We start from the raw sequence: 21,235 nt of genomic DNA, 5'->3' as shown, positions 1-21,235 counted from the left end.
CAGGATAAACTAAAAAAAAAATAGGCAGGACCGAATAGAGTGAAAAATAAAAAGGCAGGACTGAATAGAGGGAAAAATAAATAGGCAGGACAAAATTTTTCATCCTAGCCCCCCCCCATAAAAATCAAATGGTAGCTCCTTAACTTTAGTTTCCCTCAACCAAATGTTATGACACTTATAGACAATGCTTATTACCAAAAAACACAGATCAAGTTCCAGTGTAGGTTGTGTCACTTTTACCGTTCTTGTGTTATGCCCCTTTATAACATTATATGCAAGGGGACATCATCTGTGTCGCTTGGACACATTCTCCATTTATTTTAATTTAAAGCACATGTTGTCATCTCTGCTACTTTATTTTCTTAACTTCACTGTATTGATCTAATTTCAGTGCTTACCAAAGAAGACCAATTAGGACAGAGGGAAATGTAAGACGATTAACAGATATGAAAGATGATGATGATGATGATGAAAATGCAACTTGGAATGGAAACTCTACACAGCAAATGTAGAGAAAATATATGTTGTGAAAATTTTACACTAAAATGTGTATGCAGACATTTGTTTTTAAATGAAAATAAGAGTTATATTTAAAAGTATGAACTTTGAAGATTTTGTTTTTGGTTGTCAGCTATTTAAAATAGAAAACAATGTATTCACCCTAACAATCAGACTTAATTGATAGATCATTGCTTACGACAGAGGCATTTTATTTTTTTTAATGAAGGCTTGTATTTTATTATATACTTAGCAGTAAATACAAGTAAATTGTATGTGTAATACAATCGATGGCAATCATGCTGTATCAGCCAACCGTGATGATATCGATGTCAGTCACGATTGCAAAGGCTTTATCAAACCCCTAATCTGTATGGCATCATGTAATCGATATCAGTCACAGTTACAAGGGCTTTATCAAACCCCTAATCTGTATGACGTCATGTAATCGATATCAGTCACAGTTACAAGGGCTTTATCATGTCTATATTAGTTGTACTTGAGGTACATGTATATAATAAAGTGTATATGATATGGCTTTTTCAATATCACACTCTTTATCAACCCTCAACCAATATAATCCCTCGTGTAGAGCTCTTGGGATTATATTGGTGTCTCGGGTTGATACAGCTGTGGTATTGAAAAATCCATATGATATTCTCTATATAATTTACCATAAAGAAATAATCACTTTATAATATATCTGAAAAAAGGGAACATCAGCAATGCAATGATAACAGAGAAAAATTAGGAAGACAAAAAGATGTTGTCAGATATTTGAATTGAGACGTTGTCAATTAAATAGTTACAGATATGCATGGAGGGGATAATGATCTAAAAATTATCTTTCTTTAAATAATTTGTGTTCGTTATGTAAGTCTTATTGATCTTCTGTATTATTATTTTAAACAGAGATAAGTCGTAACTCATATTGATAAATGCATCATTAAATTTTCATTTGTTTTTCATCAACATCATGTGACAAAGGGATATGGTAGAAATTGTAATATTTAAAACAGTGGGTAATTATTGATAATATATTTATAGTCATTTTCAAAGATGGCCATAATTTGATTTTTCCTTTTTTTTGCATTTGTTGTTATCTGGAGTTCTGTAAAATACCATTTTAAAGTCAAGGAACAGACAGTTCTTAGTCATGATGATTGATTTGATAAAATGTGTAGTTAACAAACTTTGCTGGAATAAAAAATATAAAAGCTTCCTCTGGCCTTATTGCCATGAAGAATATGTAATATGTTTTGTTTTCCTTATGTACAAAGAATTAATTGAAGGCATTGGCTACGATAACCCGCAAAAAGTAACAATAAGAAATAATTATTGTTACTTCCGAAACTAATTGCTGAGATGTATTTCCAGAGGGGGACCCGATTTCATACGGAAAGTGTCCAGTAACAATAAGATCATTTTTATGCCCCCGCCGTAGCTGTGGGGGCATTAAGTATTACCCTTGTCCGTCTGTATGTACGAACGTATGTACGTACGTACATCCGTCCGTATGCCCCAAAATTGGTTTCCGTTCTCTAACTTGAGTTTGCCTCATCCAAAAGTAATGAAACTTATACACAATGCTTATTACAACAAAACACAGATCAAGTTTGAATTTTGGTGGCGTCACTTTAACTGTTCTAGAGTTATGCCCCTTATGAATGGAAAAATTGCAAAAATTTTATTTTCTCCTAAATATCAAGTAATTTTTATACGACCGCAGAAAAATTTTGCGGTCGTATATTGGTATGATGTTGGCGGCGTCATCGTCCGAAGACACATTGGTTTTCGTACAATAACTTGAGTTTAAGTGAATGGATCTCTATGAAATTTTACCATAAGGTTAAATACCACAAAAGGAAGGTTGGGATTGATTTTGGGGGTTATGGTACCAATAGTTAAGGAATAAGGGGCCGAAAATAAGCATTTTTCTAGTTTCCAGACAATAACTTGTGGAACGGTGTATGGATCTCTCTGACATTATACCACAAGTTTCCATACCACAAAGGGATGGTTAGGATTTGCTTTGGGGGGTTATGGCTCAAACCGTTTAGAAATGAGGGGCAAAAAAGGGGGAAAAACAAGGGTGTCCTGGTTAATGGACAAATACTTTAGTACAAAACATAATTTAAAGCAGTGTAAGGGAGGTAATTCAAATACATCATTTGAATTACCTCCTTTACACTGCTTTTAAATTATGAATAAGTAATGGTTAATGAACAATCAAGACAATTTAAAAGCAGTGTAAGGGAGGTAATCCAAATACAATGTTTTGATAACCTCCCTTACACTGCTTTTAAATTATGTTTAAAAAAATGCATATTTATAAAGGAAGACCAGTAAAAATATCTACAAAAAAATCCATATGAAAGATTTGACACCATATTTTAAATCCTATTATAAAATAGATTAAGTTAGCACTATGGTAAATTTAAATGGGTAATTATGGTTGCAAACTCCATTGGAAATTTGAATTGAGATTATGATCATATCTTGAGGGAAAGAGTTTTTTTGGGGGAAAAGGGGGGGGGGAAGAAATTGTTGGGGGTCAATTTTTTCTCATTTCAGATTTCAGAAATTAAAAAAAGAAAAATTCTTCAAATATTATTTTTTTGCAAAAGTGTGTGTGTGTGTGTGGGGGGGGGGTTATTATGCAACAGCATAGTGTATTGCACAAAAGCAAAAAAAAAGGGGGGGGGAATTTTTTATTTTTTTTGTGGGGGGAGGGGGGGTCAATTCGCAACAGCAAAGTGTATTGCACAAAAGCAAAAAATTGAATATAAATTAAAATCATATAACCAATTCTAAGTTTGACTACTGTTATTCTGTGTCAGAAACCTTTTATGTGTCAAATATTTAATTACAATCCAAATTCAGACCTGTATCAAGCACGAATATTGCGTCCATTTTTGCCCCAACTGTTCAGGGTTGGACCTCTGCGGTCATATCCAGCTGCGCTCGCCGAAGCAATTTATTAAAATTGGAGTTGTCTTCCTTTGTCCATGATTATAGTTGAATCAACTACAATCAATGCTTTGTACAATGCAATGTTTAATTTTGACTTCCACTGATAAAACACAGATCAAGTTGAATTTGGGTAGTGTCACTTTAACCATTATTGAGTTATGCCCCTTTATAATTCGAAAGATTGCAAAATTTTTAGTTTCCATTCTGTAACTTAAGTTTGCCCCAACCAAACATTATGAAACCTATACACAATATTCATTACCACAAATTAAAACTAAGATGAATAAATTTTTTTGTTTCCGTTTGCTTACTTTTTAGTTTTCTTCAACCAAATGTTATGAAACTGATACACAATGCTTATTACTACATAATACAGATTAAGTACGAAATTTGGTGGCGACACTTTTACCATTCTTGTGTTATGTCCCTTTATAAACATAAAAATTGCTGAATTTTTCGTTTCCGTTTTCTAACTTTAGTTTGTCTCAACCAAATGTTATAAAACTTATACACAACCGTTCTAGAGTTGGTCCGAGTACACAGTTATCGTCCTTTGATTTTCGTTGTCCACAAATATAGTCCCTAGTGTGGACAGTGTGTTACTTGCCAGTTTTTTTTATACCCCTTTCAAATTTATTTCTCCATGTTTTATGCCTCAAATAGCAAGTAGGGGGATGAAATTACACTTTGAAAAAATTTGGGTCATGAATTTTAAGGTAAAGTAGTGATTTGGTCCAGCTGAAAAAGGTTAAAAATTAGCACTTCGGAAGCTGTCAAAAGATTTCAAGACCCCCTTAACATAAAATTGTCCATATTTTGAGTTAGAGCCGATGAAGTTTTCTATAATTTTAATATAATTTGTCCCAAAAGTAGTACAACACACTGTAAAAATATTATTGAGAAAGCGCAGGTGGGATTTTTTTAATTTTCATTTATTGTCTAAAAGAAATGCACTACGAAATAACTGTGTACTCGGACCTAAGAGGTGAAATCAGTAAATATAGAATCTGTACTTTGGCAACTTCCCTGAATGATTTGATGGTGTCAATTTGTCAAATAGCATGAAACTAAAGGATTTAAACTTTTATTTGATAGAATTTCTGCAAAAATGACCAATTTTGGCATTATATGGTCAAAATAAGCATTACATAGCTTCTTCAATTTTGATGCATTAGTGGCATTCTGACTTTCTATCTGACAGGTTTTCATGTGTCAATATTTGTGTTTCTATGCTTTAATCCAGTTGTATTACTCATTTTTGAACTCTGAATCTACAGAAAAGAAGATTATCTCAGACAATGTGTGCAAAATGTGTTGTATAAATGACCCTCGTCTAACGCCTAGTTTGGATCAAGTTAATTGTGAGGAGCTTGGTACATAAAAGTTGAAGTCCATAATAAAGACCTCACTAAATTTGTATAAAAAGCACTTTACAATGTCTTCTGTACCTGTTTCATTTCACATAATATCTTTCTTTTCTTCTGTAGGATAGCAAGTTGTTCAAATATAAGCCTGTTGAGACTAAAATTGCATGCAAGTTTTTCACTAAAAAGTGAAAAATCTTTGTGTCAGACCATACTGTCTGCAAAAAAAAGTTGAATGCAAGAGTCTTTTTGTGCTCAGATTTATTGTATCATGTCACCTGAGTATAGAAATGATAAAAAAGACACAAATATTTATTTCCTATAGCTTCAATATGCATTTTTAAATGTAAATATGTGCTACGGCCTAAACTGACTCTAAATTATTTTCAGTCTTACTTGGCCTAAGACCCTTTTAAACTAATATGATATGTTATTTGTAATTTTTCTTTCCATTTAAAGTACATTAAATACATATGTAAGGATTATTTATAACCAAAAAGCTTCACAAATTTAAAATTGCCTTGGTTCATTCAAATGAAAATGAGGCCAAGGTCAAAGGTCAAGGTCATATTCTAAACTTTGACTTTTCCTTGTTATTTGATTTCCTCTGTCACTTTTAAAGATATATATAAAAGAACTAGTGCAAAATGTTTGCCTAATTGTGATTGAGATATGATACATTTGGTCTGAAACAATCCAATGACATCTTATAGGAATTATTGTCCCTGAAATGGTTAAATTTAAGGGTAATTGATTACTCCTCCTATTTGGTATATGATAAAGCCATAGGGTCTTTTGCAAAATGTTGGGTGACATATGACCTTGAAAACTATCAACCGGAAGTGACCTTAAGTAAACCGGAAGTAGCCATTTTTGCACTTATTTCATGAAAAAAATACATAGAAACTATATTTTTTTAAATACCAATACAGAAACCTATCATTTGAGACCGGAAGTGACATTGATTAAACCGGAAGTACCTAATATCTTCCTCCTTACAGGCAAACATATATAGAAACCATATATTTTTGGAATCTGTGTGAATAAAGCTTTCATATGAGAATGAATATGACATTATTTAAACCGGAAATAGCAAAATATCTCCCTTATTTCAGGCAAAAATATAAAGAACCCATATATTTATTGAATCACTATGAAAAAATCTATGCTTGGGCGCCAATAATACCTTTGAGTAAGCCGGAAGTAGCTTCTTATCAATCATTTAGAAAATTGATGTGGAAAGTCCTTCAATTGTTCTCTGAACAATTGGTTTTAAATTATTTATTTTTTTTTCTTCTTCCGCCACTTTTATTTCTTGCGTATAAATTTTGTTTCGCAAGATGTCGCTTAGATGTTTGGTATATGATATCGAACAGTTTATGCGCCTTTGAAATTCACCCTGCTTAACCGAATACGAACATTCCATATGAGAGTTATTTCCCCTTATGCATTTGATATAAGTGATATGCATTTCTATCTTGTAAACCATAAGTGATAGAGACCTAGGATCTTTTGATTTGAGGTCCTTGATCCAAAAATAAGAAAATTAGGTCAAGGTCAAAGGTCAAGGTCATGTTGTGATTTTTTACATTAAGTTCATATCGCTTCTTCATAGAAAGAGTTATAGATATCGACAAAATAATTTAACCAAAAAGTTTGTCACGACACGTGTTTACTAGAAATTTTTTGTCGAAATGGTACGCGTCATTTTATTGCAGGGTCAATGTCCCTGTTATGGTCAAATCAACAAATTACTTATCAAAACTTCAAACTTTGCAGCTATCATGTTGTAAATGTTTCTTATCTCAATTATCAACCACAGTGTACCACTACACTCCCCCCCTTTTTTTCAACTGATTTTTTTTTTTAAGTTATCCCATTTCTATGAAAAGAAAATCGCTTTTAGTCCCGTACATTATACTGTAAAATGCTAATCCTTCTTGCGTACAAATTTCTTTCTGAAATAAAAATCCATCCCTGCAAAAATCTGCTCCAATTCATGTATTTTCTGAAATTAATAGATGAGACACGTGTGGTCTGCTTGATTGCGAAATTAAAATCAATGTTGTAGAAATCCCTCCCAAGTTCGTAAATATTACTGAAATCCTACAATCAAATTTCTAAACATGCATTAAAATACAAATCTGTGCTCCCGTAAACATGTGTACGTAATATGTATGCATGATCCGACATCAATGACCTGTACAAAATAAAAACAATAGTTATCGTGTTTCTCTGATCAATACACATGTGCTCTGTTCTCTGGTCAACGGTCTCCCCTGAAAAGAAATTAATATTCTCCAGACATATATATTCGAGGGTCACGTGACTTCACAACACCATCTCTCGCGCGGACCTAAATTTAGAATAAAACATTCCATATCCAAATAAGGAAAATAAAACTTCCAAGATAAAATTTACTCCGTTTTCCTACAAATTCAATCAAAATGCATACACAACAAATAGATGAAAAATGGAAGTCCGAGGTAACATAGAAACTAGAGAAAATTTATAAACGAATGATGCTAGGATCAATTTTTATGAGGACATCTCAGGCGTCCGTTTGGCTGTGCGGGATGTATAAGTACGCAGTCACGTTTGGTCAGAATATAGGCGTTATTTAAGTTAGCTGTGTCGCACGGAGAAAGTGCCATGCAATCAATCAATCAATCAATCGACCAACCAACCAACCAACCGAAAAACCAATTAATCATGTTTCGGAGGGGAAAGACCGTTTAACAATTGTTTTTAAAACAATTGATTTATATTTATTATTAGGTCTTTCCACTTTTCGGTGGAAAGACCTATTGTATTTGTTCTGATTATTAGTATTTGTTCTGATTATTATTATTTTATTTTTTTTTCTTCTTCCGCCACTTTTATTTCTTGCGTATAAATTTTGTTTTGCAAGATGTCGCTTAGATGTTTGGTATATGATATCGAACAGTTTATGTGCCTTTGAAATTCACCCTGCGTAACCGAATACTTTTCTTTGTAGGAGTTATCTCCCCGAACACTGTTTTCCTTGTGACTGCATCTCCGTAACCATATAAGAAAGCGACAAATTTATTTTATAAAATTGCTCGTTATATCCTTCGCATGATTTGTCCAATTTTGACCGAAAGCCATATGAACACTCCATATGAGAGTTATTTTCCCTTATGCATTTGATATAAGTAATATGCATTTCTATCTTGTAAACCATAAGTGATAGAGACCTAGGATATTTTGATTTGAGGTCCTTGGTCCAAAAAAAGAAAATAAGGTCAAGGTCAGAGGTCAAGGTCATATTTTAAATTTTGATTTTGGCTTATTTTCACTTCTTTTCAAAAACAGTATAAGATATCGACAAGATATATTTACTAAATTGTAAGTTGCGACATGTCGTAACACATAAATTTTGGTTGAAAGGGTACACTAACATTAAATTGGAGTTTTCTCCCCTCTTATATTAAAAATTAGGCATATAGTGATATAGCTCATTAACCATATATAATAAAGACCTATGGTCTTTTGATTTGAAGCCCTTGGTTTATAACCTTGAAATTGAGCTCAAGGTCATAGGTAAATTTGACGTTCTAGATATTGACCTTTGCTTTTACCTCATATGTATACATGATAAAGCCATGGGACTTTTTGCATTACGTTGCAAGCCACTTGACCATGGAAAAGCCAACCGGAAGTGACCTTGTGTAAACCGGAAGTAGCTATTTTTTGTACTTATTGTAAAAGTATATTAAACCATATATTTTTGGAATCAGTATCAAGTAAACTATCAAATAAAACCGGAATTGACATCTTTCAAACCGGAAGTAACCATTTATCTCCCCTATTTTGAAAAAAATGTATAGAAACCATGTATTTTTGGAATCAGTGTACAATAAACTATCATTAGATGCTGAATATGATATTTTAAACTAAATTTTAATAGTTCTATTTCAAAATAGATCTTTATGAGTGGAAAGACCTTCAATTGTTCTCTGAACAATTGGTTTTTAATTTTTTTTTTTTTTTCTTCCTCCAAATTTTGTTCTTGCGATAAATATTTGTTTCGCAATATGTCGCTTAGATATTTCTTAAATTGTATCGTACAGTGTATGCGCTTTTAAATTTAATCCTGCTAAGCCGAACAATTATCTTTGTAAGAGTTATCTCCCTATTCACTGTTTATCAAGTGTGTGCATCTCCTTCGTAACAAAAAAAGATATCGACAAAATTCTTTTTCTAAATTGTTCGTTACATCCTCAGGAATTTTTGGCTAATTTGGATCGAAGCGATTCGATGAAATTTATAGGAGTAATCTACCTTTACCAAAAAAATTGTTGGTATGTTTTTTTAAACTCATAAACCTTTAACCGTATAACCCTGGAATCTTTTAATTTGAGGCCCCTAGGTCCTAATTTAGAAATTGAAGTCAAGGTCAAAGGTCAAGGTCAAGTTCTCAATTTTGACTTTTCCTTGTTTTTGCATTATCTCCAACACTTTTAAAGATATATATGAAAGAACAAGTGTAAAATGTTTGCTTTATTGTAATGAAGATAGGTTACATTTGGTTTGAAACAATCTAATGGCATCTTATAGGAGTTAGTGCCCCTGAAATGTCTAATTATAAGGTTAATTGATTATTACTTCATCTTGGTTCATTATAAAGCCATATGACCTTTTACAAAAGGTTTGGTGACATATGACCTTGAAAAAAACCGGAAGTGACCTTGAGAAAACTGGAAGTAGCCTTTTTTGCACTTTTTTCATGGAAAAGTACTCAGAATCCATATATTTTGTACTATAAATACATATAACTACTGGGCCAAGTTCATTATAGATAGAGATAATTGTAAGCAGCAAGAATGTTCAGTAAAGTAAGATCTATAAACACATCACCATCACCAAAACACAATTTTGTCATGAATCCATCTTTGTCCTTTGTTTAATATGCACATAGACCAAGGTGAGCGAGACAGGCTCTTTAGAGCCTTTAGTTTCTTTTTTTCGTTCTTTTTGGAGGAATCCCATTTCGCCTTGAAGTTCAGTCCTGTACATTTTACTGTAAAAATGCAATACTTCTTATAAACAAGCTCCTTAAATATAAATTCATCCCTGCAAAAATCTGCTCCAATTCATGTGTTTTCTGAAATTAATCGATGAACGATTTTTATACGACGTCGTATATTGGTATGACGTTGGCGTCGATGTCGTCGTCCGAAGACACATTGGTTTTCGCACTCTAACTTTAGTTTAATTGAATGGATCTTTATGAAATTTTACCATAAGGTTCAATACCACAAAAGGAAGGTTGGGATTGAATTTGGGGGTTATGGTACCAACAGTTTAGGAATTAGGGGCCAAAAAGGGGCAAAAAATAAGCATTTTTGTAACTTCCAGACATTACTTGTGTGTTAGTGTATTGATCTCTCTGACATTGTACCACAAGGTTCCATATCACAAAGGGAATGCTGGGATTGATTTTGGGGGTAATTGCCTCAAAATTTCAGGAATTAGGGGCCAAAAAAGGGGCAAAAAACAAGCATTTTTCTAGTTTCATGACAATAACTTGTGTGTAAGTGTATGGATCTTTCTGAAATTGTACTAAAAGGTTCCATATCACAAAAGGAAAGCTTGAATTGAGTTTGGGGGTAATTGCCCGAAACTTTTAGGAATAAGGGGCCAAAAATAAGCATTTTTCTAGTTTCCAGAGAATAACTTGCGTTCAAGTGTATGGATCTCTCTGAAATTGTACTGCAAGGTACCATACCACAAATGGAAGGCTGGGATTGATTTTGGGGGTAATTGCCTCAAAATTGTAGGAAATAGGGGCCAAAAAAGGGCAAAAAACAAGCATTTTTCTAGTTTCCGGACAATAACTTGTGGGTAAGTGTATGGATCTTTATGAAATTGTACTACAAGGTTCCATATCACAAAGGGAAAGCTGGGTTTGAGTTTGGGGGTAATTGCCCAAAACATTTAGGAATTTTGGGCCAAATAGGGGCCAAAAAACAAGCATTTTTCTAGTTTCCAGACAATAACTTGTGTTCAAGTGTATGGATCTCTCTGAAATTGTACTGCAAGGTACCATACCACAAAGGGAAGGCTGGGATTGAGTTTGGGGGTGATGAATCATAAGGGCGTTCAAAAAATTTGGGGGGGGGGGGGATTTTTTTTCCCCTTTTTTTTCTTTAAAATTTTCCATTTTAAATTGATTATTTCTGATTTATATATAAAAGCAAATAATAATGATATGGTTTGAATAGGTAAATCAAAAAAGTTCTTAGACCACATTCATTCTGTGTCAGGAACCTATGCTGCGTCAAATATTTAGTCACAATCCAAATTCAGTGCTGTATCAAGCTTGAATGTTGTGTCCATACTTACCCCAGCTGTTCAGGGTTCGACCTCTGCGGTCGTATCAAGCTGCGCCCAGCGGAGCATTTTATTTAAAATACTATAATAACAGCATTATGTTTGTGTGAATGCATTGAACGACAATAGTTTACCTGTAAAATATATAATGAATCAAGAAAAAATGTTCCCGTAAGCCGCGGTCCGCTTGATTGAGAAATAAAATCAATGACGTAGAAATTGCTCCAAAATTCGTAAATATTGCTGAATTCCTACAATCAAATTTCTATACATTAAAATACAAATCTGTGCTCCCGTAAACATGTGTACGTAAGATGCATGCATGATCCGTCATCAATGACCTGTATATAATAAAACCAATAGAGATCGTGTTTCTCCGATCAATACACATTCGCTCTGTTCAAAGGTCTCCCCTCTAGACATATATATATATATTTGAGTGTCACGTGACTTCTAAACACCCTCGCGCGCGCGGACCTGAAATTAGAATAAAACATTCCATATCCAAATATAGCAAGTGAAACTTCCAAGACAAAATGTTACTCCGTTTTTTCCTCCAAGTTCAAACAAAATGCACACACAACACATAAAAGAAACCATGAAGTACGAGTTCCAGTAGAAAATAGAGTAAATTTAACAAAAGAAGATGTAAGGACTTTTATTCATTAGGAAATCCTGAGGCTGTCCGTTTGGGAGTGCAGGATGTATAAGTACGCAGCCACGTCGTCGGTCAGAATATCGACTTTTAAGTCAGTCCTAGGCCTCGCAAAGAGAGAGAGAGAGTGCCATGCAAACTTTCAATCAATCAATCAATCAATCAATCAACCAACCAACCAACCAACCAACTAATCAATCATTCTGTTTAATACGGGTCCAAGATTGCATTTGTTTCTTGTTCGCTTGTTCCAAGAGACCCTATCCCATGTGTTTTATTAATATGTCAGTCAACCAATCAATCAATCAATCAATCAAAAAAATTAATTAATCATGTTTTGGAGGGGAAAGACCGTTTAACAATTGTTTTTAAAACAATTGATTTATATATTTTTATATGGTTTTATAAATGATAACTTATCAAATTTAGACTTGCAGAGCGATTGTGCTAATGAAAATCATGACAATTCACTTACATCAATAAAATCCATCGTACAACAGGATGAGCACACATGTACACTTGGCACAGCAGAAAACCCAAGTATTGTTGATCAATTTTCTAGAATTGAGAAAATATAACTTATGCTATCATTCCAAATCAATGGCAACAATCAACTCTTCTTATGAAACTTATCTACCTTGATCAAAGCCAATCCAAGATCAAACGATCAATCTGAGGTAACATCTCTACAAACAACAATATGCACATTGAGAGAGAGACTTGAACATCTAGAGAACCAACTTTAAATCCAGGAGGCTTTCATAAAAAGATCAAACAATGAAGCCAACATCAAAAGTCTGAAATCACTGCTGGATGCCACCAGATTACAATTAAAGCAATCTGGTGAAATGTCTCAGTTTGAGTTGACACAATACACTAATAAATCGACAATGAAAGATGAGGAAATACAACACCTACATTGGACCAAGCCCAAGATGGGGTTATTCAACTAAAACTGCACATTTCTGCTTCACTTCACTACAATTTCTAAGACAGCAACTTCTCAACATCAATCTGATGTATCGGGTAAACCCAAGGTATTTTATTAAGCAACTTCAAATATAAAGGACATATATGAACCGTAACTTACAAATGTAGCTTATGTTGTGAAAGTTGTGATATCTGCTTTAAAGGATACGAAAACCTAATGTTATCTCTACTGAAGACGTACCAGATGTTGTGGTCCTGCACTCGTTAACTAACGATTTGAAAACACTTGCGCCCACAAGGTTTTGATGAACTTGAACATCTAGTTACCGTTATTCAGGATAAATGGCCACATCTTAAGATAATCATATCTCTTACAACCCCAAGGAAAGATAATATTGTATTTTACACAAATGTGCATATTGGTAATAAAGTTTCATGTGTGTCTTATTGTGAACATAGTAACATGTCCCAAAGGAATCCCATTAATGATTTATTAACTGAGGACAAGTATCAACAGAGACATATGTGTATATATGTCTCTGGTATCAAGTATTGAAGTAATCTTACAAATACACGTGTTTGTTTTTTTTTATTGACACTTTATAATTATCTACAATGTACATTTGTTAGAATACATGATATTCTTGATTAGCAATGATTAGTGAAAATAGTTCTAGGGATGTCAACGAGTACTCGAGTATTCGAATATCGCTCGGTAGTACCGAGTATCGAATACCAAAACGATACTCGATTAATCGGTTGTCTGTTAGAATATTGCTGTTTACTTTATATAAAATTGATCTTCTTGAAGACTTCTTTCATAAAATTAAATAGGCATCACTGATTAATCATACTAGTAAATAAAGTACATTGTGTTTCGAACGCTTGTGCTAAATTGTCATTTAAAATGCCTCCGAAAATGCAGGGGCTTTACATAGGCTAACACTTTAAACTAAACATGTCGTAGCCATTCCGTCACATCGGTACCGTCAGAGCAAATATTTTCGTCTGCAAGACTGTCATTTACAAAGTTGCAAAACCGACTGTCCCCAATAATAGTTGACAAAAAAATGTTTCCAAATAAAATACATTCGTTGCATCCTCTGGTGACCCTCAGTGAACAGTTAAACTTCTAATCATTACGCCTTTTTAAACATTAAATGTGTTTTCTTAACGATTACCAAATACTATTGTTTAATATGGGTTTTCCTTGTTACAATTTTTAAATAAGTGTTCATTAAGTTATATTGATTAGATTATTGTTTTTACTTTATTAGTACTTGTAGGTAATGAGATATTAATTATGGTGTGTAATTCCTTGTCCTTATGTAGATGGTTGTTCGTCAACAAACAAGCCGGTGAACAACAAACCATAGAATGTAAAGTACGTATTTTTGTGTTTCCGTGTTGTAGATATATTCCCGAGCGAGTACTCGAGTATCGCTCGATAAAACCAACGAGTACTCGATTAGTAATTGTTCACCGAGTTGACATTCCTAGAAAATACATTAACATTTATGTTTACATATTTTTTTTGCGTGAACCCCTGAGGGTTCACGCATATATGTTAGTTAGAAATATGGTCTATGGGGGAATATTCGGAAGCTAAATTATTGTTCATTCGGAACATTTATACTTCTTATCTGTATCAGCTTCCTGCAATTAAGAGCACCTCCATACGGGGTATCTAAGGTATCTAAAACGTCGCAATAAAGAACTTTTCACAGATCGCTATTTCACTTATGATATCTGCTATATGATAATAAAAGATAAAGTTGAAAATCTATATAGAAACAAGTTGCTTTCTTTAAAAAAAAGAAAAGCAATACGTGAACCTAAGACCGCTGACTGGTCACCAAAAGATTGTTGCTGAATTTTTGTTTGCTTTTGAATTGAAATAATTGTCTGTGAATAGAAGGAGATAATGATGAAGATAAACTACCTTTATTATACGACCGCAAAAAATGTTTGTGGTTTTATATTGGTATCACGTTGTCGTCGTCGTCGTCGTTGTTGTCCGAAGACAGTTGGTTTCCGGACAATAACTTTAGTATAAGTACATAGATATCTATGAAATTTAAACAAAAGGTTTATAACCACAAAAGGAATATCGGGATTGATTTTGGGGATTATGGTCCCAACAGTTTAGGAATTAGGGGCAAAAAGGGGCCCAAATAAGCATTTTTGTAGTTTCCAGACAATAACTTGTGTTTAAGTGTATGAATCTCTCTGAAATTATACCACAAGTTTCCATACCACAAAGGGATTGTTAGGATTGACTTTGGGGGGGGGGGGGGGGGATATGGCTCAAACCATTTAGGAGTTAGGGGCAAAAAAGGGGGAAAACAAGGGTTTCCTAGTTAATGGACAATTTTAAAGCAGTGTTAGGGAGGTAATCCAATCACATTTAATACACAATGTTGTGTTAGTTTTGGATTACCTCCCTTACACTGCTTATAAATTATGTACAAGAAATGCTGTATTGTCTTGAGGTGATTAGCTGTCAATTTATTTTTAAATGTTACAGTAATTAATATTAATTTTAGCCTTGAATATGTATGTCATTTTCTATTTTAAGACTTTTATGATGTATTTTAATGTGTATTTATGGTTGCAAACTCCATTAGAAATTAAAATTGAGATTATGACCTTATCTTGAGGGAAGGAATTTTTTTTGGAAAAAGGGAAAGGGGGATTTAAAAAACAAAATGGGGGGGGGGGGGGGATATGAAATTGTGGGGGGGACAATTTTTTCTCATTTCAGATTTCAGAAATTAAAAAGAAAAAAAAATGGGAGAGGGGGGGGGGGTCAATACGCAACAGCATAGTGTATTGCACAAAAGCATAAATTGAATATAAATTCAAATCATATTACCAATTCTAAGTTCTTTGACTACAGTTATTCTGTGTCAGAAACCTATTTTGTGTCAGATATTTAATTACAATCCAAATTCAGACCTGTATCAAGCGCGAATATTGTGTCCATTTTTGCCCCAACTGTTCAGGGTTGAACCTCTGCGGTCGTATCCAGCTGCGCTCAGCGAAGCAATTAATTAAAAATATGTAATAGTGTGTATATTCTTGCACAATTCAGTTGAAAGCAATGTTGGATAGGTGTGAATAAAAAAGTGCATATACAGCTACTATTTAAATATACATTTTAAAGCTCAACTATTTCATTTATTACTTGGGATTATACATCATTTTTATGCCCCGCCGTAGCGGAGGGGGCATTAAGTTTTACCCTTGTCCGTCTGTACATACGTCCGTCCGTACGTCCCAAAGTTGGTTTCCGTTCTCTAACTTTAGTTTGCCTCTACCAAATGTTATGAATCTTATACACAATGCTTATTACTACAAAACACAGATCAAGTTTGAATTTTGGTGGCTTCACTTTAACCGTTCTAGAGTTATGCCCCTTTAAAAATGAAAAAAATGCTGAATTTTTTGTTTCCGTTCTCTAACTTTAGTTTGCCTCAACCAAATGCTATGAAACTTATACACAATGCTTATTACCACAAAATACAGATCAAATTTGGATTTTGATGGTGTCACTTTAACCGTTCTAGAGTTATGCCCCTTTACAAAGGAAAAAAATGCTGAATTTTTTGTTTCCGTTCTCTAACTTTAGTTTGCCTCAACCAAATGCTATGAAACTTATACACAATGCTTATTACTACAAAATACAGATCAAGTTTGAATTATGGTGGTGTCAATTTAACCGTTCTAGAGTTATGCCCCTTTACAAAGGGAAAAATTTCTGAATTTTTCGTTTCCGTTCTCTAACTTTAGTTTGCCTCTACCAAATGCTATGAAACTTATATACAATGCTTATTACCACAAAATATAGATCAAGTTTGAATCTTTGTGGTGTCACTTTAACCGTTCTAGAGTTATGCCCCTTTAAAAAGGGAAAAAATGCTGAAGTTTTCGTTTCCGTTCTCTAACTTTAGTTTGCCTCATCAAAATGCTATGAAACTTATACACAATACTTATTTACACAAAATACAGATCAAGTTTGAATTATGGTGGTGTCACTTTAACCGTTCTAGAGTTATGCCCTTTATAAATGGAAAAATTGCCGAAATTTTTCGTTTCCGTTCTCTAACTTAAGTTTGTCTCAACCAAATTTTATGATACTTACACACAATACTTATTACCACAAAACTCAGATCAAGTTCAAATTTGGTTTAGGTCACTTTTACCGTTCTTCAGTTATGTCTGTTTATAATTTTATATGATATGCAAGCGGGGGCATCATCTGTGTCCCATGGACACATTCCACATTTATTTTATAATCCTATTGCAAATCCCAGTTTCTACAAACCGGATGTATAATGCAAATTGCACAAACCAATTGCAATATAAATTTAAGCACTCAGTTTGCTTTATAATCTGGATGCATTTATTTTATCTATCACATCATTATATTTTGTTTCCTGCATGGATGCCTTGAAGTTCATATTCTCAACTCGTTATTGAAGTTGTCTGTACCCATGGTAGATGTTGTACAGATAAATTTAAAGTCCATTCTCCATGTGAAGTGAAACCCTTTGGGATGCAACTTATAAGAAGGTTTCGTATATTTTTCTTGAGAGTAATACACCAGCTTCATTTGGACCTCTTATATAGAGACATATTTTGGTCTCATAAAATATCTCAAATTTTAAGGATTTCCTGATTTTACTATAAATCCAAATATTTTACAGGGAAACTTGGTTTTGAAGAATATCTTATTTTCAGAAGTTTTATGAATACCTGAACATACTCTCAAAAGAACCAATTTATATAAAAAGACATGTAGATATAAAAAAATATACCAAGATTAACATGTTGTACGCCAGACGCGAGTTAAGTCTACAAAGAATCATCAGTGACGCTCGAATAAAAATAGTTAAAAAGGCCAAATAAAGTACGAAGTTAAGTAATCTATTCTTTGGGTAGAAAATCCTTGGCATTTCGAAAATGTCAAAGTTTATAAAAGGACAGCGACTCAAAAAAGAAAACAAAAGAGAAACAGCTAGAGGTCAGAATACCGTAAGCAATGATGACTGTGATTGAAAGTCACATGGCAAGCTCTTATTGCCGTGTCCTGAATTTAGATAAGAAAAGCGAAAATTCGCATTGAACGTGGTTTTTTTGCGCAAGAAATAGTAAATAGAAAGCATACACACTGACACTCTGGATAAGAATACGCATTTGCGTCATCACATGTATAAATCTAATAGTTGAATTCGGATGTCAAACTACCTACCTCAAGTGTTGTGACTCCGGATACCGATAGTGTGCGTGTGAACAGGGTGATGTATAATGTGAACGAATCAAGACGTGTAGGATAGCTGACCAACACAATGAATACAATTTTCAAAACCGTGCTATAGTACAAATATTTAGATGCTATAAGGTTGAACTAATAAAAGGAAAAAAAAGAGAAAAAAATAATTAACATTATGATAGTAATTAAATTTTTGTTATGATTATTGTAAAATATTAATTACGTTTTTTGTGAGATGCAAAGATTTAAAATCCTTGTGAATTGAAATTCACGACCGTTTAAATTTAGATATTTAGCTAACTTTGGGTACGCATCCCTGCTCATTGGTGCTCTTACGTTACATATAATTTTCATAAATGTAATGACTGATCAAACCTGTGAGACATAATGCACGTATACAATTACAATTTTAAGTATGTTCTATAATTATTAGGAATAAATTCAGTCTCAGTTTTACCTTAACAATGAATATTCTCTTAGTCTGGTAGTATCTATTAATGAAATTAGATATTTTTTTACAGAAAAATCCTTTTGTTTGATTATCTTTCTGCTTTCCGACCACTGTGTTTCCGACTTTAGATAAATATTTTTAACAGAAATATCGTTTGCTTAATTTTCTTCATTCTTTCCGACATTTTTCTCATGTTATGATTGAAATACTAAATATCAAATGATAAACGTTCAATAATCAGTTTATTCTGGGTCATTGTATACCGATAAACTATTCCCAGGTTTATTAAATACAACACACACAACGCGTAGAGGGGCAGTCTCAAAGCATGAATTATCATAATTGCGTTATCATTATACTTGATGTTTAATAAACATTCACATTATTTAAAACATATATGTTTTGTCAAAAGGCAAATAGGTTCTAACATATAAATGATTTTTAGAATGTAACCTAGTCTTTATTGTTTTACTTTCAAATCTACAAATAAACCGTTTGTCGGATTGTTGAAATATATAATGTCACGTTGTGGCCTATCCATAAAGGTACCGTATCAAAGACATAAATAACTACCTTTATCATATACTTGTATAAAATATTACTAAAATTTTACTGTTCAATAACATTTAAAAATATTTTAAAAGGCTAGGAAATGATTACTAGGTTTATTGACCAGATTCCTAAGAATTTCCTCAGCGGGCTGATAAAGGAACCTTTATTGACTGCTTCCGGAATGTTATCACATGCCTTTCCGTTAATTTCCGTGACGTTTATCACATGCAACTTCGTGCATTTCCGGAAATTTGTTCGAAAACGACAACACAGTGCGGAAAACCGCAAGTGATTTAAGACTTTTCACAAAATGGTTGAGGAGCAAATTTCAAACTAAGAACATGATAATTGTTGTGACATGATAAATAAAATGCTTGTAATATCAATAAAAACAATAAAGTTAAGAAATTTGTATTTGGGTTTCTGTAAATTATTATCTAAAATTCATAGAAAGACAAAATTTTAATTAATAGTTCTTGTCTGTATTTCTTCTGCTGAAGTATATGATAAAAAGATCATTACATGTCATTTTTCATATCAGACCCTTTATCGGCTCTTGGGCTGATATCATGACCTAGGGCCGATAAAGGGTCTGATATGAAAAATGCCATGTAATAATCTATACTTATTATATACTTAGTAGTAAATACAGATAAATTGTATGTGTAATACAATCATTGGCAAGCGTGCTGTATCAGCCACCCGTTATAATATCGATATCAGCACGGTTGCAAAGGCTTTATCACACCTTTAATTATAGATTATTACATGGCATTTTCCATATTGGCCCTGGTATCAGCCCTAGACTCCCATATCAAGCCAGAGGGCTTTAGCCCGAGGGCTTGATATGGGTCGTGGGCTGATACCACGGACCATATGGAAAATGACATGTAATAATCTATTTATCACATATTTTCAAGCAAGAGAAAAAAGATAGCATATACCAAATTATGTTTGATATTTTCAACAAAAATTCAAAAAAACATTTAACGAAAAAAATTTAAAAAATGTATCACAGTGAGTTAACAAAGTTCGAATCCCAGTGAGTAAACAAAGTTTTGTGAAAAGTTTAACAAATAATTAACAATAAATATATTAATTCCCAGAATTGTAATTATTAAACGACTTTAAAAAGTGTTACATTTCCAATTAATGCTGACGAAGAATACACCATATCGCTACTATGATTTGGAAATATGTTCCGCTTGAACTTTCGATGTCATACAACAATCGCTTTTTCATTGTGACGTCATATATTTTCTAAATTCTTTATGACGTCCAAATTTTACGGGAACTTTTGTGATTTCCACTGTTGATTTTTTACATTTTTTCTACTACAGCAGATTCGTAAATTTCTAAATTTCTTTTCATTGTGTTCTCATTTTTCATTTCTTGTATGAATTTACAATCTCTCTTGATCGTCTAACTGCTTTGGATGACAACTTGTTTACAAATAGTTTTTGATTGACAGGTTACCGGAAGTTAAACTCGGGGGCTCGATATGGATTTCAAGGGCTGATATCGATATTGGCCCCGAGGGCTGATAACCAACCTTGACTTCCGGCTATTATTGGCCATGCAAAAACGTACCCATTATCTGTATGACGTCATGTCAAACCTAAAATCTGTATGACGTCATTTCAAACCTCCTTACCTGTATGACGTCATGTCACATAAAAAAAACATCTACGTGAGGTATTTATAGATTATTACATGGCATTTTCCATATTGGCCCTGGTATCAGCCCTAGACTCCCATATCAAGCCAGAGGGCTTTAGCCCGAGGGCTTGATATGGGTCGTGGGCTGATACCACGGACCATATGGAAAATGACATGTAATAATCTATTTATCACATATTTTCAAGCAAGAGAAAAAAAAGATAGTATATACCAAATTATGTTTGATATTTTCAACAAAAATTCAAAAAAACATTTAACGAAAAAAATTTAAAAAATGTATCACAGTGAGTTAACAAAGTTCGTATCCCAGTGAGTAAACAAAGTTTTGTGAAAAGTTTAACAAATAATTAACAATAAATATATTAATTCCCAGAATTGTAAATATTAAACGACTTTAAAAAGTGTTACATTTCCAATTAATGCTGACGAAGAATACACCATATCGCTACTATGATTTGGAAATATGTTCCGCTTGAACTTTCGATGTCATACAACAATCG

At 33.2% G+C, this 21,235-nt stretch overlaps 1 protein-coding gene across 1 annotated transcript in view; it reads left to right on the top strand.

Annotated features, from left to right (window-relative positions):
* Nucleotides 1-1,751, top strand: part of LOC127727925 (UBX domain-containing protein 4-like) — a 73,456-nt gene extending 71,705 nt beyond the window's left edge. The window contains exon 11 of the mRNA XM_052235081.1: nucleotides 392-1,751. Within this exon, the coding sequence (XP_052091041.1) occupies nucleotides 392-512 (121 nt within the window). The 3' untranslated portion in view covers nucleotides 513-1,751. The remainder of the gene's footprint in view (nucleotides 1-391) is intronic.
* The last annotated feature ends 19,484 nt before the right edge of the window (nucleotides 1,752-21,235 follow it).

This window comes from Mytilus californianus, unplaced genomic scaffold (genome assembly GCF_021869535.1).
Source record: "Mytilus californianus isolate M0D057914Y unplaced genomic scaffold, xbMytCali1.0.p SCAF_2, whole genome shotgun sequence".
Taxonomy (NCBI): domain Eukaryota; kingdom Metazoa; phylum Mollusca; class Bivalvia; order Mytilida; family Mytilidae; genus Mytilus; species Mytilus californianus.
The sequence above is the reverse complement of the archived record's forward strand: the minus strand, read 5'-3'. Positions and strand labels throughout refer to the sequence as shown.